We start from the raw sequence: 26,723 nt of genomic DNA, 5'->3' as shown, positions 1-26,723 counted from the left end.
TAAAGGGACACATGGTTAGTTTTGATGTAGTAGCATTATTCACCAATGTCCCCTTAGATAAAGTATTAGAATTCCTACAGACTAAACATAATGAGGGTATTTTCAATCCAAACATCGAAATAGGCGTCTTCCTTGAGTTGATCAAATTGTGTGTCAGTGATACTTATTTCACGTTTGAGGGACATGTTTACAAACAGAAATATGGAGTAGCTATGGGGTCCTCATTATCACCTATACTCGCTAACATCTATATGGAATATTTCGAAACTAATCTAGTTCCTAATGTGAATGTCCCTAACTTAAAACTGCAAGGATGGTGGAGATACGTGGATGATATTTTTGCTATTTTGCAAGGGGATGGAAATAAAATAGAAACTTTTCTAGATGAGCTCAATAAGTTTGATAACAATATCCAGTTCACTTTAGAGAAAAGTAACAATAATAAACTGCCCTTTTTAGACATACTCATAGAAAGAAAAGAAACAGGATATGAATTCAGCACATATAGAAAGCCCACACATACAAACTCATATATTCATTTCTTCTCTTTTCATAGTCATGATATAAAAATAGGGGTTCTAACAGGTTTATTTCTTAGGGCAATGAGAACGTGTGACCCTTACAAGATAGAGCAAGAAATAAATTACATCGATAAAAGCTTCGATGCATTAGCATACCCGGAATGGTTCAGAAAAAGGGCACTCACCAAAGCTAGAAAAATATTTTACAGAGCGAATGTAGAGAGTACATGGAATAAAGAAAACAAGAAAATAGTTGCCCTCCCTTTTATGCCTAAAATGAAACAAATCACTTCAAAAATGAAAGAAAGTCAATATAAATTTGTATATACCTTTGATAATACCTTAAAAAACAAAGTATGTAAAAATAAATTGGAAGGAGAAGACAGTAATACAGATGATGTAGCGGGGGTATACATAATCAATTGCAATAATTGTGGAGACAGATATGTGGGGGAATCAGGTAGGGGAATTAGGACTAGAGTCCAAGAACATAGAAGGGCAGTACAGCTTAACTCTCAGGGGAGTGCTATAGCTAGACATTGTTGGGAAAATGACCATAGGATGGATTTCAAAAACAGTAGGCTTATATACAAAAGCAACAAAATTAGTCACAGGAGGGTAGTAGAAGGTGCGCTTATCAGAGAGATCAAAGTAATTGAAGGAAACAAAGGTTTTACCTCAGAAGATCCCATAAGCCGAGCTTTGATATTAAAAGAAGCTAAGATTGACCCTGCTTACCTGGAGATTAGGTTTCCTGCCCAACAGACTTACAGTGACCACACCCTTACCACAAGGGTGAATCCCATTGACCATCAGCTCAGGATATCAGAGCGACAAGAGGGGATTGGCAACTCTCAAGAAAACCAGAACAGCCATCGCATAAATGACAGCAAAACGAGAAGAAGTTCCAGAAGACTGCTGGGCCTTGACCCAGGCTAACATCCCAACATCTCTTGAGAATGGGCCACAGAAGGGCCTGAAAGTACTCGAGTGTGGAGTAAAACTAAATGTAAATACTTAGAAGTAAACAAGTTACAAATTGAATTTGTGGGTTTCTTTTTCATTCTTCAGAAGACAACTGAAAGAAGTTTCTGTTTTATTCTTGTTAATATCTGCTGCTCTTACTTTGTCCCATACTCCCAGTCCTCAACTATTCCACCTGTTCCTTGACCCACCTCCCTCACTTCTGACCCTAACCCCTTTGCCAGCCTCGAGTCAGAGATACTGTGGCCCAATTAGGGGTATCTGTGAAGGTCCTTATGGACAAAGTGGATGGTAGGAGTATTAGTGAAGTGACAGTGGAGGCTGCTGCTCATCTTGCCAATGCTCCTAGGCAGAGGTCACTGGCATACTCCCTTACACATGGAAGTAGTCGTACTGGAGGCCCAAGGGAGGTCGGTGGGGTCTTCCCACAACAGTCATCCCCTCAGTCGGACTGTTGCAATGTACCAGGTCACGGCTACAGATGGCCGTTGGGAAGGCTTCCAGATGGAAGTGAGTTAGCTGTCCTCAAGTTCCAAGGCTTCCAGCCCTGAGAGGAGGCGTCAGTGGTGCTTTAGTTATGAATCTCGGACACTGAAAAGGCCCATGGCGGATATGGTTCACTCCCCTCCAGTACCTTGCAAGAGATTCAGAGACCCCCATAGCAACCTTTGTGCAGTTTCTGGGATAGCCAGAATCTTTTTCTCCAGAACACCCTGTGCTGGATCCCAGATGTTCTTCCTCATTAAGATGTTCTTTGTCTTCCAAGTGGTCTCCTTCCTCTCGCAAGCACCCAGCAGTTCCCAAGCTTCCATTAGCATCTGAGCATCCAGTAGTGCCCGAGCCTCCAGCAGCGCCCATGAGCTCAGTACACAGACATACTTTGCCTTCCATGGAGTGCTCGGCACATCCTCCGATGCGTCTGGTGGCCAAATGACAAATGCTTAGCAACAACTTCTACACACTCGTATCCTCCATGTTCATCGCTTCCCCGTGTTGATGCTACAGGTCCGTTATTAGCACCCATTCAACGACAGCTTGCTGACATTTTGAGTCTTCTTAAGAAAGAGCCTTTGTCTGATCAGGCCCCTAAGGAGTTGCACCTGTCCCCTGTTTTGCCTGAAGAAGAAGGTGAAGGTGATGTGGATTAAGGCTTTGCCACTAAAGCCTATGCATCTTTATTAAAGTATTTGCTGCAAAACTTCCCGGACTTTTACTCACTAGCGACCCTGGCTTCCCTGGCTTCGAATTTCTTCATGAGTGACAAGCTTGTTGACTCCTCCAGGCATCCAAAGATGGTGCTCCTATCTTCTGCTAGGAAGGCTCTGAATGAGTTCGATATTTGGCTCTCTGAGAAGAGAGAGCAGGGGAAGTCTTCATTTAGTTACCCTTCTTCTTGTCTGGTAGGTTGAAGGTATTTGGCTTATGCCACCAGGGAAGCTCCCTCGCTGGGAGTGGCTGCCTCCTCCCAGGGTTACCTCTCTTGCCTTATTGGCTCATCTCGAAGGTCAGCCTTCACCATTGGTATGGTAATGTTCTCTCCTACCTAACTCGACCACCTTCTTAAGAATCTTTTTAAAGTCTTTGGAGTCATAAGTTTCTTTGACTAGTCAGTGGGTGCATTAGCCTGGAAGATTTAAGATCTTGCTACAGTGGCACTGAGGATTGGCTAAATGTCCTTTTGTGTACTGACAAAGGCATTGGGAATGGCACTCAAGAACTGATCTCTTTCTTTGCCATGGGGTGGTTAAAAATAGAGAGCTTTGGTGCTCGTTCACCAGAAAGACCGTCATTACATCACAGAAGTTTGCCTTGTTATACTCCTCTCAATCGTCAGCACCTCTTCTCTCAATCCACAGTCAGTGACATCGTCTTGGATCTGCAGAAGAAAAGTACTCAGGACCGTTTAGCTTGATCATTTAGGCGCCCCAGGGAACTTTTGACTGCTAGCATCAGAACCATATCTCCCCTTCAGCCACTTTACTTTCTGGGTGGAAGAACAAGGACCCAAGCACAACCTAGGACAAACCAGTGATTCTCGTCTCAACTGTTTAAGAAGTCCTCCTCCAAACCTTCCTCTTGGAAATGAGGACCCTTTCCTCTATTTGTTCCTGAACGTATACAAACCCTCGGACCTTTGCATAAGGAATTACTTTCAGTGTAGGTTGGAATTCGGCCGTTGAATTTTTAACAAAGTAGTTAAGCAGTAACTACTGTCCCCTAGTCAGGAGTCCTGCTCGATTGGGTGTAAACATTCCACTTTGCTTTTGGCCGCTGTGATGGTCAGATGTGCTTTTTTGTTCTCTGCCCATTCTGCCGTTGATGTTTTTCACCTTCCTGGTGAGACCTTTCCTTTTTTTTTTATGCATTTTGTGTGTGGTTTGTCTGTTTATTATAATGTTACAATTTTAGAGACCCCTTCTGTGATGGTGGGTACTAGACTACATCCTCCAAAGGTAGATGCATTTCTACCTCCTCCTCCAGGTTACACTATGTTGTCTCCCCCAGCCACTTATGTTCCTGAGCCTTCCAGGGTACCATCTCCCTTGGATTTTCCTCCAGTACCCTTCCAGCCTGTTTCATCTGTATCTATGCCTGCTGCTGTCCCAGTCCCTGACCATGCTGCTGCTGCTCTGGTATTTGCCGCCCCTGGGTCTGCAACTTATTGGAGGTGTAAGTCAATCTTTGCAGACTCAGCTATTCACGGATTTCTCTATGGCACATATATACAAATTATTTGAAGAAAATTCACCTATTCGCGGTATTTTTCATAGAGAAATATTCACTAATTACTACTGTATTATCATGTTTTCATGACTACATGCATTTTTTGTGATAGAAATGTTAAAATACTTGGGTATAAGCATTTTCAGAGGTTTTTTTGTGTTTGCACTATCAAAATAGGCAGCTCTAAGTGTTTTTAGAGGGTCTTAAGTATTCACGGATTTTTGCTGTTTGCAGCGGGGTTGTGGTACACATCCCCCGTGAATAACGGGGGGTGACTGAATACGATATAATTGCAGTACCTTGGGGCCATTGTTATGGCTGTCATGGTGTTAGGGGATGAAGCATAGGAAACTTCTTCCTTTTCTCAACATCTTGAATTAAGGTGTCGAATCTTAGGGGAGGGGTGGTGGTTTGTTATATGCTGTAGGTGTTATTAGTGTGTTTGCGTGTGGTCGATTGTTTTATGGTACTGCGCCAAGGTCAGGGGCAACTGTTTATTTATATATGTACGTTGTTAGCCACTGGGACTATCCGGTGGGTTAAAGCTCCCACTGATGTAGAGGTGCATCTGGGCTACTGCGCCACACCCTAAATGGTTAAGGTGAGTGCTGACCAGAGATAGTATCTACCTGCAGCAGCTCTCTTACCAGGTAAGGAACAACAAGCATTGTACCAGTGCTACTAATTTCTGTTCTCTGACTCATTCTGTCATCCATAATGTTTTGGGGTAGAAAAGTCCATGTATCCCACCTGTGTCAATTTGAGATTCAGCAATATAATTACTACTGGGTAACTTACATATATAGAAAATAAAATTTTTATGATAAAATAAAGTTTTATAAATACCAAGTAATTAGAAATCAGAGCCTTTCCTCCTCCCCTCATATGGAGAGAGGGGCAGAAACAATTGAGCTCTGCCGAAGTTTTTCCTCTTACCTTGAAAGTGGGTGGGGTCAAGTCACCTACACTGACGCTAGTGCTACTGCGAATTTCAAAATTTTTAAGCTGCCAGCGAGTGGAACTGTGAGCAATGTAATTACTTGGTAAGTTCTATATATATAAAACTATTTCATCATAAAAATTTCCTTTTTTTGAGAAGTACTATTGGCTTCATTATTTGGTTTGGTTGCCTAGCTTTGCTCTACTATAAACTCAGACATGGATATATAAATTACCATGTAGTTTGGGCAACAGTATGGTGCAGTTTTAGCACCAAATTAATTTCATTTATGATTATTGAAGGGTAATAATATATTGGTTCAAGTTTAAAAGAGTTTTCAGTAGTCATATAAGTATTCCATGAAATAGCTTGTAAATGCCATAGACATTTTTGTATTGCTGTCTTATGAAATGCACTCTTATCAGAGTATCACTAGGGATGTTTATTTCCTTTAAGGAATGCCTGTTTTAGTAACTAGGTTAATGTAAGCAATAGACTCTACTGAATGTGACATTATTTCCATGTTCTATTGTTTATGGTAAAGTTTTGTATACTGTACTTGTAGTTTGTCCCCATGACAGCTTGACTGCTCCATCCTTTTCATGTTTATAAGTAAGTGAGACTGGAAGAAGCAAATGTAAGAATTTTTTATTGTCTACTTCATCTCATTACTTTATACCTACTTATATATTGTTTTTTACTGTAGCTTGCTTGTTTTATTATTCTACCAGGTGTCAGTCTGTTGATAAAACTTTGGTGTGCGTTGAGCTAAGCCTTGGACTAGTATTTACACTTCCTCTTACTGCTGCATCGCCAACATTTGCATCTTCTCCGCTGGCCTCCCTTGGAATGGATGACCCATCTATTAATCCACAGATATCACTGGAGAGGGTTGCTGGAGCTCCTGAGCACATGGTTATTCAGGTAAGAAGTTTTTTATAACTTTTTTCTGCTTCCACACAATATTATTTTTGTTATCCAGTAATAGCTCTTGATAGTTCTTCCACTGATATAACTTGGTAGGATAGCTGTTGAGGTTCTTTCCACTATAATATTATTTGCCTTGTAGCAGATTTTTTTTTATATGCCTTATATATAAACTTGTGTATCAAGCAACCCTTAAGATTTGGTCCCAAAACATTCAAGTATCATGCATTTTTTATGGCTCAGATAACATTAAGCTAATCTCTTTCCTCTCATAGTTTGTAGTCCCATCTCATTGTTAAATAAACAAATTTAAAAACATAAAGCTAGGCCTTATTGAGTGAATTTTGCTTTTAGTAGATTATACTGTACTCCCATTTTCGGTAGGTTATAGTTGGCTAGATTACCAAACTTATGGATTATGCCGCTATTCATAACCATCTCTTTATAATAGACTAAAACCACTTACTGTTTCATGAGCACCACTTACCAAAGAAACTGACATAAACAACATCAAGTATGTCCATAAACAACTGAATCAAGAAACAACTGTTTTGCTATGCTGTACAGTTGTTGATTTTTCATAACGAATATACGTTTGTTAAAAAAGTGTTATGTTCCAAGTCACGCCCACAAGTAAAATATACCAGTAATAATCCTTTATTAAACCCTTATTCAGAATGAAGAAAATATCAGCTTTATGCAGGTTGTAGTTCCAATTGAAGAAAGACACAGCATTCAAGCTGCAGAGAAATTCAGCGTAGGAGAAAGCAATGTCAGAAACTGGAGAAGGCAAAAAAAATTAAAGGCAATTCCTTCTTATAAATGTGAAAACCTTGGGTCTAAATGTAAGTGGCTGCATTTAGAGAATAAACTAGCAAAGGGGGTGTCTGAAAATTGAGAAAATGGCATTGTTATAACAAGATCTAAAATAAGACTTAATGCCCTTCAAGAAGCTAGAAAATTGAGAATTCCTGGGTTTATAGCATTTCTCAAATGGTGTTCCCAATTCATGAAAAGGCACGACTTTTTTTGATACAAAGAAAAACAACAATTGTGCAAAAATTGCATAAGAAATTTGAAGAAAAATGACTGATTTCTAAGATTTATAATGAGAGATTGCAAAGCTGGTGGTTGTAAGTTATCGTGCATTGGCAACATAGGTGAGACCACTTTAAACTTTGATATGCCTTCAAAAACTGGTTGACAAAAAATTGGAGACAAAAGTTCAAAAATTGGTTGACAAAAAATTGGAGACAAAAGTATTTATATCAAAACTACAGAACACAAAAATTACATTTTATTGTTATTTTGGCATGCATGGCAGGTGGGATGAAACTTTCTCGCATGGTTATTTTTAAGCGGAAAAGAGTGCCTAAACAGAAGTTTCCAAATGGGATTATTATCCTTGTTCATGAAAAAGGTTTGTGGATGAAGGTGACTGCAAGATTTAGCTGGAAAGAGTTTGGGGATTAAGACCAGTTGGTTTAAAACAAGAAAAAAGTTTGGTTGTTTTGGGCTATGTTCAGGTCACATAGAGTGGATTCTTTTTCAAAAATTGTTTGGGAATCAAACACTGATATAGCAGTTATTCCTGCTGTCTTGACTGTTTTTTTGTTCAGCCTCTTGATGCTGTGATTATTACATCCTTCAAAGACATAATACAGGCAGTCCCCGGGTTACGAAGGGGGTTCTGTTCTTGAGATGCGTCGTAACCCGAAAATCGTCTTAAGCCAGAACATCATAAAAAATCTTAAGAAAACCTTACTTTTAATGCTTTGGGTGCATTAAAAACTATGTAAACTGCATTTTTATTGCATTTTTCATAAAAAAAACCCCTTAAAATATTGATTATTTTGCATTTTTGGTGTCATATTTCTTGTGCCAGATCAGCGTTGTAGGCGTCATAACCCTGGAAATAATTTCTGATGAATATAATTGAGAAGCGCCTTAACCTCGGAACGTTGTAAGCCGAACCCGTCGTAACCCGGGGACTGCCTACAGAAGAAATGGCATGACTGGATGTTGGAAGGAGAGAAAACATTTAGGAAAGGAAGGGAAATTGTAAGCACCTGATTAGCCACTACATAATGTGTTTGTGGGTAAAAGTAACATGGAATTAGATACATGCAGAAATAGATAATTACAGGATTTATGAAATACAGAATATCTAAATGCTTTGGATGGAAGTGAAGATGATGCTTTATATAAAGATGCAAAGATGAAAATATTGAGGATTTAGATGGTCAGTATGACGACTGCTTTGATGAAGATGAATTCCAAACATCGTTTAATGATTCTGCCAGCAGTGAAAGTGATTTTGAAGGCTTTTAGTTTATTGCCTGTTAGTTTATCTATGTATGTATATCTATTGTACATTTGTTTGTGTACAAAAGTAAAATTAATATTTTCATTAATTAAGAATGCATTTCTTTTAGAAGATAAAAAAATTTTCCTGGTTATTTTGGTAGTTGTGTAACTGGATTCAGTAAGTAAAACATCAGTGTCATTAACACTACCTTTATCCCCTGTTGGGGGGTAGCGCCATCGGTGCACCACATGTAGGTAATACTTAAGGTTCTTTGCAGCATCCCTTTGGTCCCCGGCTGCATCCCCTTTCAATCTTTTTATTGTACCTCTGTTCATATTCTCATTATTCCCTCTTAATTTTCACCCTTTCCTAACAATTGTTTCATTGTGGAACTGCAGGGTTTTCTTCCTGTTACACTTTCAAAACTTTCTACTCTCAATTTTCAACTCTCAATTACCCTTTCAGCACAGAATGACTTCATAGGTCCAAGCACTTGGCCTTTGGCCTAATTTTATTTTTATATAAGTAACTTGCCAAGTAATTGCATAGCTATTTGTTTTCCAACCAGAGCAGCCTGAAAATTTAAAATTCGCTGTAACTATTCAACTGCCTAGTGTAGGTGATAGACCCCGCCCACTTACAGGGTAAAGAGAGGAGTGATGTGGCATAGCGCTTAATTGTTTTTCTGTTGGCATTCGACCAACATTGTTCGCTCCTGCAGCCTTCCATCATGGTTTTTTGGTGATACATTGAGAATTTGTTGTAACTTTCATGGTTATTTGTTTCCCTAGTGGTTGTATTTACTTAGCTTATGACTCTTTGCTTTGTTAGTTACTTGGTTAACTTTTACTTACCAGGATGTCAGATATGTACTAGTACGTACTTCCAGTGATCGCTTTTGTAGTGAGTGATGTAAAACTGTTAGTTAAGTTGCTAATTGACTCATACTAAAGGTGTCAAATGTAGTGGACAGGATTGTGATGGTGATTATACCCATATTGAATGTCAAGACTAGGATGAGAAGAAGTAGAAAGCTTTAAAATCTTATTTTCTTAAGCTTGATTTGGAGAAAAAGAGGAAGGCAGCCTCTAGAGCTGAAAATAGGGCCAATCTTGATTGTTAGGCTAGTATTACATAGGGGAAAGTATACTGTCCCTTCATCACCAGTCCTTGCTGTTTCTCCTCTCATGCTTCCAAACCCGACCCCATTGCCAGTCTTAAATCAAGGTTCGATCAAAAGTTTCATTTAATTGTAAGTGCAATGTCCGAGTTGGATGCCTCAGTGAACTTGCTCTCTGAAAAAGTGACAGCTCATGTGAAGAGTGATAGTGTTGTGTTTGTGGAGGAGGTGGCCTCCTGTCCCATTGATGCTCCTAGACAAAGGTTCCTGTCTCGACGTTTACCCCTCCCAGGTGTCAACAATCATTCAGTGGAAAGGTGTTAGTGTAAGTGCACATCAACTCTCCTCCATCTCAGAAGCTGCCAGCCCTTACAAGCATAGGTGGCATTTTCCTGCCTCCTTTCACCCTCTCAAGAGGCACTCCAATGGAGCTGACCGGTCCCCTCCCCCTGCTAAGAGGCACTGAGAGCCCAGTCTCAGCCCCCAATCCTCCTCCTGCTTCACTGAGCCTCCTGCCTCCTCTGTAGCTCGTTCCCAGGTGTTGGGCTGGGAACACTCCGGAGTCACTTCCTATGTATGTGGAGTGCCTTTCTTGGCTCCCATCCTATGTATGTGGAGTGCCTTTCTTGGCTCCCAAGTGCCTTAAAGAGCCTCCTAGGCAGAAGTCGTCGTCTTCCAGTCTCCTCTCTGCCTCTGAGCACTTGTCACTTCCAGAGCACTTGACTCCCATCCCCAAGTGTCTGACTCCAACCTTCTAGTCTTCTGTAGTGCTCCGTTTAGAACCCATCCTGTCCAATGTTAAAAAATGCGATCCCCATTTTTTTTAGAAGCCTAATTTCCGAGATACACTCTTGGATCCAGGAGGATACTAGCTTTAATTAAGGTTAGAGCACAAGAGGCTCGAGTTGTTGCTGCTTCTCTTGCCTTCTGGCATCATAGGACGTCTCCTCTGTCTGATAAGCAGCATATTGAATGTATGTCATCACTGAGGCTCACTTCTTAGTACGTCTCCTCTGTTGGAAATGCAGATTCTGTTGGCAGAGAGAGGACATCTTTGTCTACAGTGCAATTACTTTGACAATGAACATGTTGACAGTAGGATATGTAGAACATATCTGCATAGAGAATATTATAGGACATATACCCTTGGGTTATCCTATTTTCTCCTCTTTACTTGGAGAAGTCCAGTGTTAGACCTCTTCACTACACTATTCAACGGGTAGCTAGAGCTCAATGGTTCATGATCCCAGATCTGTTCACTGAGGCAGAGGACACTCGTCAGAACAAGGGATGAGGTCTCAGGATGACGGTGGTCTCTCCTTTATGGCCTCAGGTGGAGTTGTTTTTGGACCCATTATCTCTGCTGGTAGACGTTCAGAGAGCTACCTCAGTAGCACAATCTACTATATCAGCAACAAGTAGCTAATTTGTTAGTATTTCTGGTATGAGAAACACATCCTCCTGTGTCAGCCATAAAGGGTTATAGGGCTACTCTAGCTACGGTGCCTTACGAAGGCTCCTTATGAACCACTGCGACAAGCTACATATAGAAACTTGACTCTTAAAGCAGTCTTCTTGCTGGCCCTAGCATTGACAAAAAAAAGTGGGAGACTTCGTGGTCTGTCATATGATGTAAAGCAGCAGAAATCAGAGGCTTTAGTTTTTTAATTTATGCTAAAATCCATTGCTAAGACAGAATCTGTAGTTTTTTTATTTATGCAAGAATTCATTGCTAAGACAGAATCTGGCAATTTTGTATGTTAGATTTTTCTCTGTTTCTAAACCTTTTTTGGGAGACTATAGATAATGTCCTTGACGAAATGTTGTGTCCTGTCAGAACACTGCATGCTTATTTTAAAAAGGATCAACATCTCAGACCAGCATGTCAAAGACTGTATGAGCACAGGCCAGGTCAAGAAAGAAGTGTCCAAAAATAGTTTTGTTTTAATTAAGAGAAACAATCAGGAATGCCTATTCAACAAAGGGAAGTGAGTCAGAGGACGTCATGAGGGCAAGTGCCCATTACATTGAAGGTATGAGCTCTAATTTGACATTGAAGAAGACTATGTCTGTTCCTAAAATATTGAGAGCTGGTTCATGGTTATGCCAAACCACTTTCAGTTCCTTTTTCTTGAAAGGATGTTGCCCATAGGTCCTTGGACATGTCTTTTCCCTGGGTCTGGTGGTTGCTACACAAGTAGTGTAGCTCATCCAGTGCCCCTGGCAGTCAGTTTGTATCTTGTCTAAGATGAGGGTATGAAGTGAAATGAATGAGATAACTGGTCTCTTTTCTTGTCCATTTTCTATCTCCTTTACCCTACAGGCAGTAAGAAGAGAGTAAGTACCATCATAAGCTAGGACGGACAGGTACAGGTGAGTGAAGCAGCCATGCTGTTGGAGTAATCATGAGTGTAAGATACCTATCAGTAGCAAGGTATTCCTCTCTTTAGCAAGGGAAAAAGGAACAATAACAAAGCTACATAAGTAGATACATTGGTTTGACACTGTATAGAAACTCAGGTCTGAATCTGTGATATTCATATACAGGCGGTCCCCGGGTTACGACGGGGGTTCCGTTCTTAAGACGCGTCGTAACCCGAAAATCGTCGTAAGCCGGAACGACGTTCTTGAAAACATGTCCACAGGGAAAATTTCACTACTAATTTGCAATTTTTCTTAGGGCTGTATCTCTAAAATTATCACTAATTTACTTTTTTCATGTGCAACACTGTGTATTCACAAATTTCTGTATATTTTCATTAAAATACGAGAGAGAGAGAGAGAGAGAGAGAGAGAGAGAGAGAGAGAGAGAGAGAGAGAGAGAGAGACCTTACCTTACAGACCTTACATCTTGTTCGGGTTGCCCCAGGTCCCTCAGTGTGAGGCACCTCTAATGTCTACCAGAGAGTTGCTAGTACATCTTCTGGTATATTTTGCATCTTCCAATCTTGGATGGTCTGGGATGCAGTTTAGATATTTGTCGAGCTTATTCTTAAACACATCTACGCTCACTCCTGATATATTCCTCAGATGAGCTGGCAACGCATTGAATAGACGCTGCATTATCGATGCTGGTGCGTAGTGGATTAATGTCCTGTGTGCTTTCCTTATTTTTCCTGGTATAGTTTTGGGCACTATTAATCTACCTCTGCTTGCTCTTTCTGATATTTTTAGTTCCATGATATTTTCTGCTATTCCTTCTATCTGTTTCCATGCCTGAATTATCATGTAGCGTTCTCTTCTCCTTTCTAGACTATATAATTTTAAGAATTGTAGTCTTTCCCAGTAGTCTAGGTCCTTAACTTCTTCTATTCTAGCTGTAAAGGACCTTTGTACACTCTCTATTTGTGCAATATCCTTTTGATATTGTGGGTACCATATCATATTGCAATATTCAAGTGGACTACGAACATATGTTTTATAAAGCATAATCATGTGTTCAGCTTTTCTTGTTTTGAAGTGCCGTAACATTCCCATTTTTGCTTTACATTTTGCCAACAGAGTTGCTATTTGATCATTGCATAACATGTTCCTATCTTCATCATCACACCAAGGTCTTTAACCGCTTCCTTATTTGTGATGGTCTCATTATTAGGTCCCTTATATGCATATAGCTTTCTTTCTCTGTCTCCATAATTTATTGATTCAAATTTATCAGAGTTAAATACCATCCTATTTACCTCTGCCCAATCATATACTTTGTTAAGGTCTCTTTGTAGAGCGTTCCTATCTTCATCACAAGTAATTTCTCTACTTATTCTTGTGTCATCTGCGAAACTACTCACTACCGAATCCTTCACATTATTGTCTATGTCTTCAATCATAATAACAAACAGTATTGCAGCTAACACCGTACCTTGCGGCACACCGGATATTACCTTGACTTCATCCGATTTCTCGTCGTTTGCAATAACTATCTGTTTTCTGTTGTGTAAAAATTCTTTTAACCATCTTCCTACTTTATCCACGATATTGTGTTTTCTAATTTTCTTCGCTAATATATTATGGTCTACTTTATCAAAAGCTTTTGCAAAGTCTAAATAAACCACATCTGTTTCATTTCCGCTTTTCATATTTTTGAATATGTTCTCACGGTGGACTAACAGTTGGGTTTGTGTACTTTTTACGGGTACGAAACCATGTTGTCCTTTATTAAACAAATTATTTTTTATTAAATGTTTCATAATATTTTTCTTCATTACCCTTTCATACACTTTCATCATATGTGATGTTAGACTCACAGGCCTATATATTACTTGCCTCTAGTCTTGATCCACTTTTGAAAGTAGGGGTAATATATGCTAATTTGTGCTCATCATAAATCTTGCCTGTATCTACACTTTGTCTTAATAATATTGCAAGTGGCTTTGCGATAGAATGAACTACTTTCTTTAACAAAATAGCAGGAATTCCATCAGGCCCTGCAGCAGCTCCATTTTTAATTTCATTAATAGCCTGCACAATATCAGCTTCATTAATATCTATGTCAGCTAAATATTCACTATTTTCATCCCTTACTTCTATATCATTATCTTCATTATCTATTCTAGGGGTGAATTCTCTCTTATATCGTTCTGCCAGTATGTTGCAAATTTCCTTTTTTTCATTCGTTAATCTCCCTTCAATTCTCAGAGGGCCTATTTCTATTCTTCTTTTATTCATCTTCTTCGCATATGAGTATAATAGCTTGGGGTTTGCTTGATATTTAATAGGGTTTTTTCTTCCAAGTCCCGTTTTTCATTTTCTTTTGATTGTATAATCTTTTGTTCTGCTTTTCACTATCTTACTTTTTAGTTCTATAACTTTCCATGCATTTTTTTCTTTTGCAAGACCTTTTTTCCACTTTCTGATTTTCTGGAACAAGATCCTTCTGTCTCTTGGTATGCATGAATGATGTTTACTTTTCTTCTTCGGTATATATTTTTCCACTATTTTCTCCAATATTTTATATAATATCTCCGTATTTACCCTTATGTCATCACTTAACGAAAATGTTATCCCAATCTTTGTTTAATTCTTCATTAATTTCTGACCATTTTATATTTTACTGTAGAAGTTGTATTTTCCATATCCTTCCCACTTTTTCATTTCTTGCTTATCTCTATTTTCACTTGCTTTGGAATAAACTGTTAATTCTATGACATTATGGTCTGAAATATTCGCATTATAAACTATTATTTCTTTAACATAATTCATCTCGTTCACAAATACTAGGTCTAAAGTATTTCCTTTCTTGTTGGCAGGTGATTTATTTGTTGAATGTTGTATTCTAGTAGCATATCTAATAGCTTTTCAAATTGCCTCTTATCTTCTGCACTACTATTACTCTCTTTTTTATATGTATAAATACAACCACAATCTCCTATTCGTTCTTTCCATTCTACGAAAGGAAGTTGAAGTCACCAGATAGGAGAATAGTCCAGTCCTTGTGATTTCTACATATATCATCCAATTTTTCAATTATTAAGTCAAACTCTTTAGTATAGGAGGTCTATATATTACTATGTTCATCAATTTTTCAGATTCAAATTCTACCGCTATTAGTTCACATTCTGAGTACTATATTTCTCATATATTTTCCTTGTTTTTTGTCTTTCCCATATATTGCGGTTCCCCCTTGATTCCTTTTTTTTTTTTCTATCTGATCTATAAGTTTGGAACCCTTTTATTTGATCATCATTCCCAGTCTCTTGGGAATACCAGGTTTCACTTATATTCATTATATCTATTTTCTTTTCATTTTGGGTTAGTTCTTCTAAGTACTCTATTTTTCTTTTTGAGTTACTCGTAACTAAACCCTGCGCATTCATCACTATGATGGTTTGCGTGTTTTCTCCTTCATTTAATACTGGTAGTAATAAGGATTTTCCCATGTCTCTTTCCTGTGTCTGGTATGTTGTTCTTTTTTTCATTTCCAGAAATTCTGACATTAAAAAATCCAACTTTTCCATAATATTTGATCTTCCTTCATCATAATTATTCATTTTGTGTCTGAATCTGCAATTTTCTCCGTTTCTGCAATATCCTCTTGCATAATAAATACAGTTATTATCTCTTGAGTAGAATTTCGGAGCTGATGCTTTGAAATTTTTTGCTGACACCTCTGATATCTCATTGGTGGTTTGCTTTTCTCTTTTACCTGATATTCTTGATTTCTCTCTCTTTATTTGTTTCTTTCTTATTTTGGATTTTATTACTTGGTTGGTTATTTATTTGATTATGATTCATGGCTACAGGGTGCATATATTTGCATTTTTTGTCGAACTTACATCCTTTTCCTTCTTTTAGGTTTTTACATATTTTTGGATGCAGATCTCTGCAATCATCCCCATATCCATCTAAGTATGCACATTTACCATATATTTCATAGTTTTGACATATCTTAGGATGTTTGTAGTAACATCTTTCTCCAAATCTGCAATTCCCTCTTTTCAAAGGTTGCAGATTTTGTCTTTCTTGTCTATTTTTTCCTCTTTACCGTCATTGTATAGATCTGGGTAGAGCCTCTTCGGGATTTGCTTTTCTGTTGTCATATCGTAATTTATTTCTTCGTAGGTATGCTGCTTTATGCCTCATGTAGTATCAATGAGTATCTCTGCATCCATACTTTATCTTGTTCTTTGTTTTCCTTATTTTTTTCTGTCATTTCATTTTTGTTTACTTCTCTTCCGTTTTCCTCTTCTTCTTTTCTTCTTCTTCTTCCTCTTCCTCTTCTTCTTCATCCTCAACTATTTGTACATTCAATCTTGATTTAATAACATTGTCTATCCATGTAGACATGTTGAACAAAAAATTCTTGTATCTTTTCTCAAATCTTGTATTACCTCAGCACACTGTGGATGGGTCGGAATGTTGCATGCAGCACATTTTCTGATTAGGTTTTGTGGATTGACTATGCTATACCAAACCTTACACAGTTTGCATGCTTTTGGCATTCTTTTTCCTAATGCATCAATTAGGATATTCACAAGATTCACCTTATTCATTTTCTTTGTCGGAATATGTTGGTTTATGTATATTTTCTTTATGAGTCTCTTGACCACTTGGATTTTATTTGGAACTTCTTCAATTATTTTCAAGATGTTTTCATTAGATTTGTTCCAGTTTGAAGGATTATATCCTTCTAATATATCTATGAATGCTTTTGTATCTTTTTGGTTAGGACTGTTGCTGATTTCATAGATGAGAAATGCCAGTTCCCTTCCTGCTACCTCATCGTATTGCGAATCTGCTAGACACGCCAAATTACGCCACCTCTTCCCGCAGTTGGAACTTACTGCCATCTTGTTCTGATTTATAGTATTACACTTGATAAACTAACTTAGAAGACGCTTTATCCTACTATTTTCACACTAATCTTATCACCGATAGTTCACGAACACTTCTAGATATTTCTCAAATTCTAGTCGTATGTTAAACTTGTGATATCTGTTGATTAATCTGACTTCACGCGGGTACGACTCACCAAGCAAGATGGCTACTTACGAGAGAGAGAGAGAGAGCGAGAGAGAGAGAGAGAGAGAGAGGAGAGAGAGAGAGAGACGAGAGAGAGAGAGAGAGGAGAGAGAGAGAGAGAGAGAGATAGAGAGAGAGAGAGAACTCCATTACGGTTTCAATAGATTGAAATGAATGTCTGTAGGCAACTTTTTCCCCCTCCCATAAATACATATATTTCTCCAGAGAAGAGAGAAAGAGAGGACTGTGCAATTATGTTTGTCTGTCTATCAATTCTTTTGCTGAGAGCGAGAGAGATAAAAGGAAGAAATAGAAACACCAAATGTATGACAAGTATCTTGTGGTGGAGATAGAGAGAGAGAGAGAGAGAGAGAGAGAGAGAGAGAGAGAGAGAGTTATCCTTACAGTATTTAAAAGAGAGAAATGGAATGATTATTGTATTTAAAATACTCAGATATGAATTTTGTTCTTATATTATTATTATTGGAAAATATTAATGATAAACTTATTACATACACGTCCATGAAAATGATCTCATCTCAGTAAGAGAGAGAGAGAGAGAGAGAGAGAGAGAGAGAGAGAGAGAGAGAGAGAGAGAGAGAGAGAGAAATTACATAAAACCATTAAATTCGTTGACCATTGTATGGCATTGTTAAGCTCGAGTGTCACTCGAGTTGAGGTGGGGAAATTGATACAGAAAAAGACAAAGGGAAGAATTTTCTTTTGAAATTAGTTATCGTATTATTACTACTTCTATTATTATTATTATTATTATTTGAAAATATAATAAACACGTGCATCTACCATAAAAATTCTCTCATCTCAATAAGAAAGAGGAATTATCCTTACAAGTGAAATGGAAAGGTCATTTTCATCTCTTTAAAATACAACCATTATGAATTTTGTAATTAAAGTTTTATTATTATTATTATTATTAAATAACTGAAATTATCAATAAACATTTTACATACTAGTACCATAAAAATTCTTTCATCTCGGTAGAAGAGAGAGAGAGAGAGAGAGAGGAGAGAGAGAGAGAGAGAGAGAGAGAGAGAGAGAGAGAGAGAGAGAGAGAGTGTGTATCTCTCTCTGTTCTCTCAAAAAATACTTATAACGCTTCCAGCGAAAGAGAGGGAGGGAGTTAACACTATGACCCATTATTATCTTGTGTGGCAAAAGAGAGAGAGAGAGTTAACCTTAATTAAAAGTGACATGGATAGATTAGTACGTATTGTATTTCTTTAAAATACTATCACATATGAATTTTGTAATTACAGTTATTATTATTATTTGAAAGTATGAAAAACAAATAGTACAAGTACATAAAAAATCTCGAGTCTCAGTAAATGAGAGAGAGAGAGAGAGAGAGAGAGAGAGAGAGAGAGGGAGAGGAGAGAGAGAGAGAGCGAGAGAGAGGAGGAGAGAGAGAGAGAGAGAGAGAGTGGGGGGGGGAGAGGGGGGTGGGGGGAAATGTCAGGACCAAGTGATTGCAACACTGCAGCTCTTCCCCCAAATTTTCCCCCACCTGGCTGTCACACCCCAAATTTTCCCCCTCCTGGCTGTCACAGAACTTGATATATCTGACAGTTTTAGTACCTGAATCTGAGAAAAGGTTACTGGAAGTTACTTGAAGAAGACTGGGATTTCCTTCATTCAGTTTTAGTACCTGAATCTGAGAAAAGGTTACTGGAAGTTACTTGAAGAAGACTGGGATTTCCTTCATTCTTCCATAATTTTTTAAATACAGGGGGTCCTCGAGTTACGATGTTGATCCGTTCTTACGATGCGTCGTAACACGATTTTTCAGCGTAAGTCGGAACATTGAAAAATAACCACATGATTTAATGTAAATACCTATCATAACAACGAGAGAACAATTCCTTACCTTTATTAGTTTGATTGGCTTGCACACTGGAGAGGAAGCTGCGGTGCTGGAGAGACTGGGGGAGGTTAGTGAAGAGAAAAAGAACCTCCAGAAGTTGCTGGAGATGCTGAGGCAGGTGATTCAATTATTAGACCACTACGCTGCTTAGTTATCACTGTCGCTTTCATAGGAGCAGATCCTTTCACATGTTCAACGATGCGCTCTTTATCTTTGATAATGGTAGCAACGGTCGAACGGCTAAGGCCAAGCGAGCGGCCAATGTTTGTTGGCGTTTCTCCCTTCTCAGATCGCTTTATAATGTCCACTTTAATTTCCATGGTGATGGCCTTTCTTTTCTTCGATGCACTACCATCAGAAGAGTCCGCCTTGCGCTTGGGAGCCATAACAAAGAGCAAAAAGTTACAAAAACGATACAACACGAGGGAGAGAGAGGCAGTGTAAACAACCAAAATGGCGTATGGGCGAGGAATGAGCGTAGCGAAGCGACGCCGTCCTCTCCCCCACAAAGCGTATTCTTCCGCCGTGCGCCCGGAACTAGTTCGCGTTTGTTTACGTTGCTTACGACGCTAAACCGCGTAAGACGGAACGACGCAAAATATTATTTTTTATATTTTTATGGGGGCGCGTTCGTAACCACGAAACATCGTAAGTCGAGACCAGCGTAACCCGAGGACTTACTGTATAAGCTAAAATCTTACTAATTCACTATGGTATTTTCTTTAATGAATTGATATTATTGCTGTATAAATTAATATTAATATTTGAAAATAGTAAATCATTTATTTATCATACTAAAAAACATACATCTTTGTAGTATAGAGAGAGAGAGAGAGAGAGAGAGGAGAGAGAGAGAGAGAGAATTATATCGTTGGAAAATACAAAGAGAGAGAGAGAGAGAGAGAGAGAGAGAGAGAGAGAGAGAGAGAGAGAGAGAGACTGTGCTAAACTATAAAGGATTCTTATCTTATCATAGTATGTGTTTTTTAAAAGCGTTGTAAACTCGGAGCGTCGGAAGCGTCAGCGTCGTAACCTCGGAACAAGCGTCATAACCCAGGGCGGATTTTTCAATGAATATTTAAGAAAAAGCGTCGTAACCTCGGAACGTCGTAAGCCGGACCCGTCGTAACCCGGGGACCGCCTGTATATCTTAGATTCTGAAATAATGGTCAGATTTTCTTAGAATTCTTTTATTCAGGAAACTGAAGAAAGGTGGCAAACCTCCAGTTGTTTAATAGTACTTACTTCCCACCAAAGGTAAGTTTATCCTAATGTTAAAACCAAGGGTTTGTTTTGTATATGAACAAATGACAAAATTTTAATCTAGTTGTATTTTCATAACAAACAAACCAGAGGTCTTCACATAGAAAGGCCCACCTCTAACCACCCCTTTGAAAGTTAACCTGGGTTGGAAGAATAACTGGTGTGGTCATGGGTTGCCAAGGGGTAAGTGGATGATCCCACATAACTCGTGACCAAGCACAGATGCCAATAGTCCCTTGCATACACAATTTTTGTTTAACTTTACCAGTTTCCAGCTGGCGATAGAAGATTTATCGTAATGTTAAGTTTGTTAGTTATGAAAAGTACAGATTGATTAAAAAATTTGTCATTTTATTCTGGGCTACGCCAATGGCAAGGTTACCTTTTAACTTTGCTAGCCATCGGAGTACTTCCTTCGATGCAGAGTCCCTAATTAAAGTAGGAGGTGACCTATGGCTATACTGTCACTCCACTATGACTTAAGATGAGCACCGACCAGAGGCAGTACCCACCTGCAGTGCTCTCTTACCAGGTAAGGAAATGACAAACATTGTACCAATGCTGGCAACTTTAATGCTGTCAAAGTCTTTACTTCCTTAAGGTTTTGAGGTAGAACATGACCATGTATCCACCTCCGGTCAATATGGATTCAGCTATGTGATTACTTGGTAAGTTACTGTATATTAAAATGACATTTTATACTTACCAAGTAATAATTGAATCAGAGCCTTCACTCCTCCCCTCACATAAACATAGGCCAAAACTGATTGAGCGCTCTACCACATCACTCCTCTCTCTACCTTGAGTCTGGGAGGGGTCTAGTACCTAAACTTGGCAGATGAATAGTTACTGTGAATTTTGAAATTTTAGGCTGCCGTGGTTGGAAAACAAATAGCTATGTAAATTACTTGGTAAGTATATATGTATAAAACTTTATCTTATTATAAAAATATCATATTCCATTCTGTTCTATTACTTTAATCTTAAATATAGCCTAATGAACATATGCATTAGCCTGTAATAGCCTAATTAACTATGCGAATGGATACTTTAAGTGTGACATCCAACTTAGGCCAGTAGTTCATACATGCACATTTTGTATTTCATGTATGGTGGACCCTCTTAAATCAGATCTAAATTTCCTTCTTAAAGTACTGCATGATACATGAGTATATACAGAGCATAGTGTATTTAGTAAATTAATGCGACATGCAAAAATCATGGATTACTTTATTAGCATATCCTGTGTTACTTTACAAAACCTTGGGATAGAAGACTGCTTTTGAGAGTATAAAACATGCTTGTGCACTTTGAAATGTTGTGAAAATTTATTATCTGTTTCAGAGGAGATAGTTGTTTTTAATATGAAAATATGGAAATGTGTAATGGCAGAACAACTCAGCAGTTCATTTGCTTGGTTAAAAATAAATTATAGTACATATCATAATGATTCCTTAGGTTTTTGGTGAATCTAAATTCAGGAAAATAGTAAATCATAAATCTGCAATGTTAGTAAACTCCAAAAGACTTTAAGAGGCTATGTTTTGAGTTTGATGTGTAGTAAGATGTAAGATCATCATATGCAAATAAAAATAGATTACAGTGAACAGTCTCAAATGAGGCTTTAGATTTATTTTTAAAATGTATGAGTATACTTTACATTTAGAGGACTAGTTTGTAAATGAGACTTATTGAATATCTTTGTATCTCTGCAGTTCTATTTTTTTCTTAACATTTTCATGTTCAAATTGTTATTAGTGGGAGTTACCCACTCTGTTAGAAGTGCTTTGCTCCAAAACATTTGGAATATCAGCTTAATGACCGAACTACCTTGAGTGGGTTTCACTGACAGTATGCTATACAGCTCACATCATAACATACTACTAAAGGTTCTGAGTTTATCCAATTCCCTCTGGTCTCTTCTCACCTAGCTGTCCAGTCTCCCTAATTTTCCCATGCTCCAGTTTCACCTTGTTTAAAAAAAATCCTTCAGGCAATTCAGAAGAGTGTTTAGAGTCAAAGAATGGGACTCACTGGTCATTCTTATCAAACTGACTGAAGATATTAATGCAATTGCTAGAATTATAATTACATTTTATGTAACACTGTTTTATGGGGAAGGAGGACTGACATATTGATTAAAACATGATACATTGTTTTTCAAAATAATAAAGTACTTTTTTCACAATATGTTATGACCATCATTATTTTCAAATTTCATTTGGTACTTTGTTGTTTCTTCTTCATCCAGGTTTAGTTTTAAGATTTTTTAGTTCATGACATAAGCATTGTGACCAAGAATGATGCATTTAGTCTCTGCTGACTTTCAGGTTGGCAGCTCAAGAAAATTGGTTCACATTCACCCAGATGGACTCCATATGGTTAGGGATTTGAGTGGCTCCCGAGCATCAGCTATTGTTGAAGGAGTTCTGTACAGCCTTACTCAAAGTGGACGCGTAAGTTTTATGCTATTCACTGCTCTGTACAGTTCTTGGTAGCTTTATAAGATCAGTTGCATTATGTATTTCCAGGTAGCCATATGAAGTGTCTTCTTGTTTAGGAGATATTTTGGACATTGAATATCTTCTTTCCAAATGTTGGAATACAGTTTTTTTTTTTTTTTATTCATTTCAGTCCTTAGTTTTATTGAATAAGTCGTGTATTCTTCATGAAAGTATTTGCAAATAGTGGTTCAGTATCATTTTCATAGACTAGAAAGGAAAAATATGTGTTGATAATTTAAGAACAGTATTGTTTTCAGATATTAGTAAATGCAGGTTTCAGAATGCCTTACTGTTTAACCTTAGTTGTGAATGAAACCAGAATCAAAGAATAAAAATAGTTTCAATATAGAGACCAATGGGATGGTCATTGTAAAGCCTGTGAAAACAATGAAAAATAGCAAAACTTAACTCTAAAGGAAGTAATACACATGGCTTTATAATGAAAGGCGATTTGTTCCCACAGAAATACAAACCGTCACCTTTTATGTAGGAGTATCCATCGACTTTAGCAGGAGATGGTCATTGAACTTTTAAACAAGGTAGATAACTGGTTATGGAGGAATACCAATCATCTCCAGCCATCACCAAGCTCTTTTTCATCAACTGTCACCTAGTACAGATGTCACATACCATCTGCTAGATTCTGTTGAGCTTGAGTATTTCTTTGTTGGTTTGCATTCTTTGTACATGAAGAAAAGACTAAAAAGGCATTTTTATGGGCACATTTTACTTTGCTTGTGGGTAAAATTCCATGTGGGTATTTTACTCCATGTCCCCTGTAAGGGATGCCATCTTATGTTGCCCCTTCTCCCTCTGTTTACAGGTTGTGGTTGTCTGCCACATGCTCAACATTTGGTAGAGCCAGCAGTACCCAATCTCTTGGCTTGGCCATAGTTGCACTACAAGCCAGTATTGATGACCTTAACAGCATTCCTTTCCCTGCTCAGCATATGGCTTGCCACAGCCCCTGGATTTGCATGCATGATAGTGCAAGAGCCAGTTCATTTTCACTATAATAATTTAGTCATCACCAACCATAGGGAGTTGTATGGATTAGTACAAGTCTACCTCAGCTTGTGTGCTGTGCTTAGTTCCTTTGCTACTGATCATATAGCATGGTCACGGGAACAGACCATTTGTCGCCAATCTATGTAAGAGCCAGCATTACCCCTTGGTTGTTGTTTGCATGGTCTTTGGACATTTTTAGCTTGAGTTTTTTGTGGAACTTGTGGAGTGGAGTTGAACTACCATTCTGTTGTATGACACTCACAGATGTTTTCAACCACACTTTTGAGAGGTTATTAGTTAAGCTAGAATTGTTGTGCAATAGACTATGGTTTGCTGGACCTATATGTATATGCAAAAGTCTGTGGGTTGTTGGACCAATATAAGCAGTACAGACAGTCCCCTGTTTACAACGGTTTCAGCTCAAGACGTTCCGAGGTTACAAATCTTTTCAATTATATTCATAAAAAAATTATATCCAGATTTACAATGCATGTTCCAGGGTTACGACACCAATGTGATGGAAGAAATATGACTCAAAAAAACAAAATAATCAATATTTGAAGGTTTTTTTATGAAAAATGTGATAGAAATGCAGTTTACATAGTTTTTAATACACCCAAAGCATTAAAAGTAAGGTTTTCTTAGAATTTTTTACGATTTTCGACGATGTTCCGGCTTACAATGATTTTTGTACATGAAAACTTACCCAGCAGATATATATACTTAGCTATAGACTCGGTCGTCCTGACAGAATTTCAAAACTCGCGGCACACGCAACAGGTAGGTCAGGTGATCCACCATTCCTGCCGCTGGGTGGCGGGATCCGGAACCATTCCCGTTTTCTAAGACAGATTTTCTCTGTCGCTGGAGCAAACAACATCATCTGTTGTTCGCTCCTCCATTTTGGATTTCTACTCGTTTGCCGAGAATTTGGATTGGTTTTTTGGTGACGTATTCTGTTTTTTCTCTGGCTTGGCATACGCTTATTGTGGACTGTTTTTCGACTTTGATATTGACTGCTCTTTCACGATGTCTGACGCTAAGGCTTCACCTATGTTTAGAGTTTGTAATAGGGAAGATTGTAAGGTTAGGCTGCCAAAATCGTCGGTAGACCCTCATAATGTTTGCTCTAAATGTAGAGAGAATGAATGTTCTATTAATAACACCTGTATTGAGTGCGAGAACTTAACAGAGCTTGAGTGGAAGGAGTTATCTTCTTATGTTAGGAAACTTGAGAGGGATAGAATAAGAAAAGCTTCAGTTAGGTCATCAAGTAGATCTTGTTCTCTTGAACAAGACTTTAATAACTCTCCTGTTACTAACGATTTTCCCTTAGCCACAGCTGCTTCTCCCGGTACTGAATCCAAGGATTCTTCCGCTGAAAGGGAAAATGTAAAAGCTTCGATCAAGAAACTTCAAGCTCAGTTACGAGCGTTAAACGAAGGTAAGAGTGGTGATAGTGATTTGTGCAGTGTCCCCAGTGCAGTGGTTCCTCATTGCTCCTAGGCCTAGACCGCTTCCAAACTCCCAGGACCAGGGGAGGAGGAATGTCGAAAGCCGCAGGGAGGATGCAGAACATCCCCAACGGTCAGGCGTCCCTTCGGCAGATCCTGATGTAAAGTCCCAGGCTGCCTTGGATAGCCGCAGAAAAGGCAATCTAAGGGAGTGTTTTTCGGCCTCGGACTCTTCCTATAAACGAGGATGGAGTTCAGCCTCTCAATCGCGCCCTTTGAAGCGAGCCTGGAAAGCGCCTAAAGGAGACGCGGCTGATTCTAGCCCAGAGCGTTTTCCTGATAATTGTCCCTCTGATCCTAAGAAGGCGAGACAGGAGGAGCCCTCTCTTCAGGATCCCATGAAGCAGTTCCTGATTAACCTGCAGGAGCAGTTATCCTCTCTTGTAGGCTCCTTCACTAAGGATTCAACAAGGAGGAAAGATGTTTCGCTCCCTGTTAAGAGTTCCTCTAAGCGCCCTTCTGCGGCTAAGAGAGAGCCCTCACACTCGCCAAGGCGATTATCTCCTACGTCTAGAGACTCTTTGGACAGGAGTTTTTCTTCTGACATGCGAGTCCTTTCGCCCTGTAGGTGCTCTTCTCCAAGAAATAAGCGCCCTCCTTTGGACAAGGTTTTGAAGTCTAACAGAAGCGCCTCAATTCATCGTCAGGAAGTGCGTAGCCACTCCCCTTCTAGACACCGGGAATCGAGCAGAAGTCTCGATCGGTTCAGGTTCAAGGAGCCGGAAGAGAACCTAAACCAGTACAAATATCAGGATCCTTTGTGATTGCAGGACCAGGAGTGGAACCAGGAGTCAGTCAGGCGCAAGGAGGCAGTGAGACACAAGGGGCGTCAAGAGCCTTTCAAGCACCAGGATTCAGGGCGCCAGGAGTCAGTTAGATGGCAGGAGTCAGGGCGCCAGGAGTCGGTTAGGCGTCAGGAGTCAGGGCGCCAGGAGTCGGTTAGGCGTCAGGAGTCAGGGCGCTGAGATCCTCTCAAGCGCCCTGAGTCAGGGCGCCAAGAGCCTATCAAGCGCCAGGAGTCTTTTGGACCTCAAGTGACTAGACACCAAGAGCCTAGTAGGCGCAAGAATGTTTTTAACTGCCAGGAGCCTCATTCTTCTTATAAGATTCAGCGCTCCCCTTCTCGGGAAAGGAGTACTTCTCCCGGGAAGAGCCCTATCACTTCTAAACGGTCGCCTTCAGTGGAACATTTGGAAGAAGTGTCGGATGATGAAAAGCCCGTAGATGTAGCAGTTTCAGACTACAAGAGGCTCTCACTTCTGCTTCTCAAGGAGTTCGGTGACTCCCTTCATCCTGCTGATCCTCCATCACCAGGATCACTTATGTCCAGTACCAAAGCACATAAGTCTTCTTCGTTCGTTAAGATGCGGCCGGCATTATGCATGAAGAAGGCTTTGAAGACATTTACAGAATGGCTAGCCTCTAGAAGGGAAGCTGGTAAAACAGTTTTTTCCTGTCCTCCTTCCAAATTAACAGGGAAACCTGGAAGGTGGTAGGAGACCAAAGAACCCATGGGTTTGGGCCTTCCATCATCTGCAGACGCGGATTTTGCCTCTTTGGTAGACGCTTCCAG

The 26,723-nt window shown here is 39.0% G+C and overlaps 1 protein-coding gene across 1 annotated transcript in view; it reads left to right on the top strand.

Moving 5' to 3' along the window:
* Positions 1-26,723, top strand: part of LOC135226191 (ER membrane protein complex subunit 1-like) — a gene marked incomplete in the record, with an annotated part of 103,618 nt that overhangs the window by 15,818 nt on the left and 61,077 nt on the right. The window contains 2 exon segments of the mRNA XM_064265635.1: positions 5,901-6,093; positions 22,455-22,580. Coding sequence (XP_064121705.1) covers positions 5,901-6,093; positions 22,455-22,580 — 319 coding nt within the window.

Source organism: Macrobrachium nipponense, chromosome 14 (assembly GCF_015104395.2).
Source record: "Macrobrachium nipponense isolate FS-2020 chromosome 14, ASM1510439v2, whole genome shotgun sequence".
Taxonomy (NCBI): domain Eukaryota; kingdom Metazoa; phylum Arthropoda; class Malacostraca; order Decapoda; family Palaemonidae; genus Macrobrachium; species Macrobrachium nipponense.
This window is presented reverse-complemented; position numbering and strand designations above follow the sequence as displayed.